Here is a 7,256-nt window from a genome sequence, read left to right as displayed (position 1 = left end):
GGGTCATTTACCAGTGGCGTTTTGGGGGCAAATGTTCAGAGTGTTACAGGTAGGCCTGGGGGGATAGTGGTGCCCCTTGATTCTAGCGGGGGAAAGTTGATTCTACGAGATATTAGGGTGTAGCGGGTTTCTTGCCCGGATGTTGTAGCCATGCCAGGGTGGAGATTTGGCAGCGGCGATTCTGGTTTAAATCAGCGGGCAAATTGACCACGCAATTTAGGAGTGGCCTAGGTAATGCTCATTTGGTTGTGGTATGGGTTAGTTCACACAGGTTGTACAGGTTATTGCAGCGGAGTGGCAGGTGGTAATTATTTTATTTTATTTTTTGTTTTTCCGCACTTAGGTTGTTGGTCAGGGTTTTCGTCAGTGTGTTGTACATTGTCATAACTACCCTTGAGATCTCGTCCACTGTGGCAGGGGGGGAGTCTCCCGGCCCTACTGCTATCGTGGGCGCGGGGAAACTGGAGCCGGAGCTGCAGAGGTATGAGAGGGGGTGTCTCCAGAACGCTCGGGAGGTCCGAAACTCGCTTTTGGGATACCAAGTCGAGCTTAATGGTGCAGTTTGGGTATGTCGTGGATATGCTCTCGGAGGGGTTGTTGGGGAGTCATATGGTTGAGACGCAGATCGGCGTAGTTATAATGGGACAGGGCGATTGGGTAAGGGGGTGAGGGAGAGCGTTTCCTGCTGGGCCATCTTGGCCAATAGTGGCCGGGGACTGTCTGGGTAGCCGTTAGGTGACGGGCCAGGCTTCGGTTGTGATCGGTGGCTAGTGGTGGGTTAGGGCGTCATTTGGGTGAGCATTAGGGAGGTGGTACTTGTGGTTTCATGGGCACTGTATTGAGGTTAGGGCTGAGGCGGGCGATTGGTAGGTTTCATAGGGCTCTAATTTAATTTGATTTTGGGGGGGTCCTGGGCTCGGTTGTCTGCTCGGGCTGCGCCCTCGTCAGGGGGGAAGACAGATAGAGGTAGAACCTCCTGACTCTGCGAGTCTATAGTGGGACACCTAGTCTACGGCGCGTAGGCTGTGTGGATGTTCCCGTGAACTGTCCTAGTTCTTGCGGAACTACCCATAAACCCAATTGCCTAGGCCGCGCTCGGCGTTATATAAGGTGGCAATTGGGCGCTCATGGTCGACGGCCCTGGGCTCGGGGTCGGCGCGACGCCCGCCCTGGTGCCCCCTGAGCTTTACCCCCTGGTCGACATTGCCGCCCCTCTTTTCATTTCTCTCTTTTTTCTTTCTTTCTTTTTTTTTTTTTTTTTCTTTTTTCACTTTCTCGTGCGTGTACTAGCTGTTCGCTTTGCTTTTACCTTTCTAGTTTAACGACTTTGCGGTCGCGTCTCTTCCATCATTAATACTGGCGGGTATGTCAACTCGTGTTCGCACCAGTTTTCCAGAAGCCGAGCTCAACAGGCCACGACCGCCATTCATCACGTTCAATTGGGTCGTTGCACTCTTCCAGAGGAGCAGTGGGTGCCTGTCCTGCCCAGTTACGTGCCTGATGACAACGTGGTATCAACCATGCCACGGGGAAGTGTTAGCGGCTAAGAAATGGCGGCCTTAAAACGCGGCACATTGTGAACAAAGACTGATGCTTACCAAGAGGTAACGGCGTAGTCAATGGGAGTAGGGTCAAAACATACCTCCCGATTAGCTGCAAGATCCATGGCCACTCTCGTGCTAACTGGAATGAAGTTGGAATCTATGAGATTGAAGGGCAACATCGCGCAACTAGAACTCGCTAGGAGAGATTGCTACTGCAGAGAGCTTGTTCCCCTCAGAAGACCAGCGACGATTGATTTTATCTCTCAAATAAAGAATAGATGCATCTAGACTAGCTTCGGTACGCCGTGGGGTTCTGTCCTTGCCATTTGCTCCCTGAGAGTAGGTCCTCGATCGTAGAGGGTGCCACGACCGCGTCTGGGTTTAGGCAAATTACCAGCCTCTATTAGTATAGAGTCTGGGATCGAGAGTTGTCCTTGGTACGGGGCGAATGGAGCAATTCGTACTTGTCACAGGCACTTCGTGTTTCTCCGACCAGTGCGATGCACCCATCATTCGTCATTACGTGTAACAAACGCTTCAAAAGGACAGCTTGACTAAGCGTGTTGACGAAAAGGGTGTTCTCGAATTCTCTGTTGTCTGGGAGTTTGACGGTCTTTCGAATGTTGCGTAGGACAATCTCAGCGTTCAGCACCAAAATATCAATTTTCTTGTCAGATTGGACAAGACATCTTGCGTAAAAGCGTTCGATAGAGTAGTCAAGTGAGGCCAGGTCGAGTGCGGCAGTTGTGCCTCAACCTCGAGCGGCGACGGTGAAGATTGCCGAACCCCTTCAAAATGAGCTGGTAACACTCCGTCGGATGTCGATCGTGCAATGATGTATACTTCATAGCTGAATCGAGGAGTGGCTTCAAAATTTGTCGTGGGGTATTCAATGAGCTTCCCCAGAGCCGCAAGGCTTAACCCAGCCGAGCCTCCGGTGAAAACTACGGGTTTAGACACAAGGTCCATATGTGATGCTAAGCTAGGGCAGGAGGCGATTCGACAGTGCAAAGCTCAAGAATTGGGCTCTTGAGGGATTCTGCGTGCCGATGGAAACTCGAGCAGGAAAGTGCGTAAGCCTTCTGCTTTGGCGGGATTGTATATGTGTGCGTGAATGTTCGCTTTGAGATGATCCAACGTACTTATATATACCGCTGCGTGATTGCAATGTAACAATCACCCCCCGCCCTTTTCGCTCAAGTATCCGCGCTAAGTGCTATAACATCAAACCTAACGTAGGCTCTGGATATTCCCCTCATCATCTACTTCAATTGTTCATTTATGCAGCAATGTTCAATCCGAAGTTCTCTATTTGATAAACCAGCAGCCATCGCGGGGACGCTCAGACAGCCTCCACCCCAGCCAGAAGTACTCAGAGACGTACAATTGCTGGTGGAGCCAAACAACTGAATCGAAAGAATTTTCTCGCCTCCGTACCGGCACCATGCCCCTTGACAGGGACGTCTGCTGTGAAAACCGACACTGAAGTCCCCACAGTCCCTCAATGTCAATAATGGACCGCGCTTGCTAACCCTGCGGATTCGTCTTTGGAACCCGATATCTGGCGTTCCTCAGTGATGTCCTCATGCTTCCGGTAAAACAAACGAGAGAACAGCGCGTAGATGGGTTAGACTGTCAAAAGGTGGGAACAACCGTGGGTTTATGAATCAGATTAACCGAAATATTCGGCGTAATGGAGCCGATTGGTGAACCAGATAGTGATCGGTTGTGGTGATTCGTCAGGCACCTCATTCAGCCCAACAGCGATCAAGGGCACGCGTTCGGAGTAACAATGTAAAACATGGGGTTTCAAATTTGTCATGTAGGGCCTAGCGTCCTGGAGGATGAGCTTTATGGATCCGAGCATGAGGAACATAAATATTGATCGAGGAAAGTGAAAAGGCAGTATGGGGGTATGGGCTGCTGGATCCGGGGGCGATAGAATGAAATGGCTGCTTAAAGTCCTCGAGGATCGGGAGGCCTATCTCCGATCGACACTGCGTCCAACCAGGTTTCAATGCGGACAGTGTCAACCGGTGGGTGAGTAAGGCTTGGGTTGGTACTTATGGAGGTGGAGGTTTCGTCCGAATCAGAATCCTCACTGCACCCATAGATGCTAGCTTCCTTAAGGTCTCCAGCTTCCGCCTCAGCATAAGCCTCCGCTCCTTCAATCTCAATGCGTGAGATATTATCCCGCGCTTCTGTGCGTCTATCTTCCGGAAGATGAAGGATGTGCCACTTCTGTTCCATTTCACAGACGTCGAAGGGTGGCCACGACATCGAAGCATCGAAAATGTCACATAGTCGGAATGCATGTTTTGATAGGACTTTCAATGCAAGAAATAGCCGGACACGTTCAAGATAAGGAGAGCCCAGACCAGTCATAAGTTCCTCGGTTTGATCCTCCTCTGGCGGATACTCCCCGAAGAGGAAAGTGTCTACCTCTGAAGATGCTATGAGATACTCCCTGGAGGCTTCGTCCCAGTATGGAATGAATGCTAGAAGTGTAAGACAATTCGACTGCCAGATGAGGCCAAATACCATCAAAAACTCAGGCAATGGACGATCCTCTATTCCTTTCGTCCAGAATCCGCTGCTGTGAGGCGTGTTTCGTTGCCGACAGAACGAGGCTAGCATTAAGCTTGCCAAACTACCGCGAACGACATGAAAGACGTTCTCAAGGGCTTCAGATGACACCAAGTCATCGCCGGAGTCGAAAGCGCCTGTGATTAAAGCAGGGTTGGAAAAGGACACAGGGAGATGCTGATCAACCCGCTTTGACTCGGCCATCAGCGGTGTGACGAGGTTCCTAACAATGCAAAACCGTATACGGTCCATAGACTGAGAAGGCTGAAATTCTTCTGGGAAACACAATCGAGGCTTTCTATTCGGACGACAGGACTCAGCGTGAAGGACGTAATAAAATGTTAAAAATCTGTGACCTTAGCACCCAAGAGCTCGGTGAACCGGATAATCCATACATAAGTATGTCATCAGCGGATGCACCCCCTTCGTTGTGCATAAGTAGCGAATGAAGCTGACTGGAAGCATATCTCGTGTCACGTTCTAGGTAACCAAGCATTTGGTACTCTCGTTCGTCGATAGTCCAATGAGATTCGAGAAATACTCGAGCGGTAGATAGTAAAAAGTCGGGTCGCAAATCTGTTGGCGAGTCGTGCCGGGAATCAACTTCTTCGGTTGTTAGTGAGGATAGCATATGCTGGATGGGCGCCAATGTAGCCCCAATCATTAATCGGGACAGAAATGGATGTTGGTCCGTGATAATGGATAGTATTGGCTCTTCGAGCTGCGCCTCAGAAAACTAACATGCTTCAGAGGCACAAGTATACATCGAGTCTTGGCATGAATTTACCATCCAGGGAGAGGGCAGTTCGAACTTTCCATTGTTCCACTGATTTCGAAGATCCCTGAGATACTTTATGCACCCGGAGAGCGAGTCAGCATAAAAACCCTCGCCCTCCAGAGAGCCAGTGGAAATCAAGTTACTACAGCAGCGCAAGTGTGAATTGCGCCCAAAGACGGTAAGGTTAAAAACTAACGGACTGAGTCGGAAATTGAACAATTCAGTGAAACAACGAAGAGAGTTGGCCTGCTCGCTTGGAAGAGGCTCTGCGTGTCCTTGGGGTGAGCTCATAAGAATGAGCAAGAAAGTCAGCGAGACAGGTTTTATGTGATCGGAAGTAAATGTAATTCCCGCTACTCTGTAGCGGGTCTTGAATGCGTAAACTGAATGCCCGTGCAAGAGGTCCTGTATTATTGCAAATTCCCTTGCTATCTAGGGTCCTTGTCTTGATTTGTAAGCCAACTTTCCGCATTTGTTTTGTAACTTCCGTATCCTGTTCTTACTTTAAAAGTTCCCCTTCATTCTCTCTTTCACTTCGACGTTTCCCTAATGTCTGGTCAATGATGTCATCACCCATTGCACGACTCAATTTTCATCCCCAACACCACTCTTGTCATTTCAAATCAAGCTGAGGGCCTTGGGAGTTGTCTTGTTGCAAATGCATGAATTCGCCACAGCGTACATGGGTAGAGCACTCGTTCAAGAGGAGATATCAATGTACCCCAGTGCAGTGACACAAGTTTGGCTAACCGTAAACTAAATGCCTGCGCAAGAGGTCCTCTATTATTGCAAATTCGCTGGCTAACCAGGGTCCTTATCTTGATTTGTAAGCCAAATTTCCGCATTTGTCTTGTAACTTCCGGATCCTGTCTCCGCTGCAGGCGGCGTCCATCAGTTATGTATATCGTGACAAGGGTAGGGTCAGTGTGACGCTACCATAAAAGGATACGCATTGAATGATGAGAGAACGACGATGAGCGAGTGAACTGAGGTGGGTCGATCCCTCACCCACTCGCTGCATACATGCTCCTAGTACATTACCCTCGCATGTGACGTATTGGAGTTGTTGGCATGCCATTGCCAAAACGTTCAGTCTCTGGGATACTGGCTTACGCGGCCTTATCACAACGTGCATCATGGGTCCTCGAAAGGAGGAAAATTTGAATTAAAAAGGCAACATATAACGGCCAGCTCTGGTAGTGCTCCCTATCGAGACATGGCCACCACTCAACTCGCTGAACATCTCACTGCAGCCCGCAAGGCGCCATCCCCCAACGTGAAAACTGCTCTGCGCCTCTGCGACGCTTGGACTTCATACTCTGATGAAACCCTGAAGACCACCATGGATGAGTGCGTGGCGGACAGCTTTGTCTGGAACGCACTTCCAGAATCACTCAGCACGCTAGGATGGAATCAGTTGAATAAGGCGGCGTTCATCGAATCATTCCGGACTGCTTGGTGGGCCGCGATTAAGGGAATGCAGGTGCGCGGTCCGATCAGTCATTTGTTTATGCGATAGGAGCCCAAAGACCATTTCCTTTCAGCTTATCGTCACAGACTTGGTGGAAAGCGAAAATAACGTGATTCTCTACACAAAGTTCGGGGTACGTCTCTTCATTTGTTGTCATACCTGTGAAGGCCGACGGGTCCGTACACGCAGCCCGGCGTCGTTTCGGTAGAAGGGAAGTCGATCGCTGCTTCGTTCGTGAACGGGTTTCGCTTCAACACCGATGGAAAAGTGGTGGAGCAGAATGACTTCCTGGACACCAAGTGGAGGTCGGATTTCTGGGGGTCAGAGCCCCAGAAAACCATAGTAGCAACCGGTCGAAAGTCTGTCGCAGCCGGAGGAAATCATTAGCCGGAACTGGGCTTCATTTCGGAATCAACAAATAACAGTCAGTGTACGATGCTTTGCCGACTTGCCGAATGACAATGTAACAGTCGCTCAAGTCAGCCCACTTTTACCCGAGAATTCCCAGACCTCCGGCCAGGTGTCCCTGATACCTCCATGGAGAGAACAGCTGACTTCGAAGAGCAAGGAGGGCCCATAAGCTGAGGCGAGAAACAGAGCTTCTCAGAAGTAAATCTACACTTGATCTTTGTGGAACTGTCGAGCAGCGGTTAAACACGTTCAATGGCACTGAATGACTCCACTGAAGTGTTTCCAAGGTTGTCGCGTTCAGTTTCCCAGCCCAAGGGCCTTAAATTTCTGCACTGCGAAATGCGTAAAAGTGATATATTCAAGGTGCCGGGAACATTTAGAACACGAGAGAGGACTGTGTGCAAACGAGGGTATTTAAACGACACCGGGTGTCCTAGAACTGGGCTGGGAACTGCTACTAGATGCC

General features: G+C 49.9%; 2 protein-coding genes across 2 annotated transcripts; one reads left to right on the top strand and one right to left on the bottom strand.

Moving 5' to 3' along the window:
* Positions 1–3,006: 3,006 nt before the first annotated feature.
* EI90DRAFT_40809 (uncharacterized protein) lies at positions 3,007–5,130 on the bottom strand. Its single transcript, XM_039067578.1, has 4 exons — positions 5,109–5,130; positions 4,918–5,050; positions 4,487–4,866; positions 3,007–4,428 (listed from the first exon to the last, which is right to left on the bottom strand). Exons 2-4 carry the CDS (start codon positions 4,918–4,920, stop codon positions 3,501–3,503), a joined length of 1,311 nt encoding a protein of 436 aa, XP_038923927.1. The 5' UTR covers positions 4,921–5,050; positions 5,109–5,130; the 3' UTR covers positions 3,007–3,500.
* Positions 5,131–6,097: 967 nt separating this feature from the next.
* On the top strand, positions 6,098–6,806 carry EI90DRAFT_3028075 (uncharacterized protein). Its single transcript, XM_039058038.1, has 3 exons — positions 6,098–6,391; positions 6,453–6,512; positions 6,569–6,806. Exons 1-3 carry the CDS (start codon positions 6,125–6,127, stop codon positions 6,764–6,766), a joined length of 525 nt encoding a protein of 174 aa, XP_038923926.1. The 5' UTR covers positions 6,098–6,124; the 3' UTR covers positions 6,767–6,806.
* Positions 6,807–7,256: the final 450 nt, after the last annotated feature.

The sequence above is a fragment of the Cantharellus anzutake genome, assembly GCF_015039405.1.
Source record: "Cantharellus anzutake strain C23 chromosome Unknown EI90scaffold_1, whole genome shotgun sequence".
Classification (NCBI taxonomy): Eukaryota; Fungi; Basidiomycota; class Agaricomycetes; order Cantharellales; family Hydnaceae; genus Cantharellus; species Cantharellus anzutake.
Note: the sequence above shows the minus strand (reverse complement) of the source record. Positions and strands in the feature narration are given on the sequence as shown.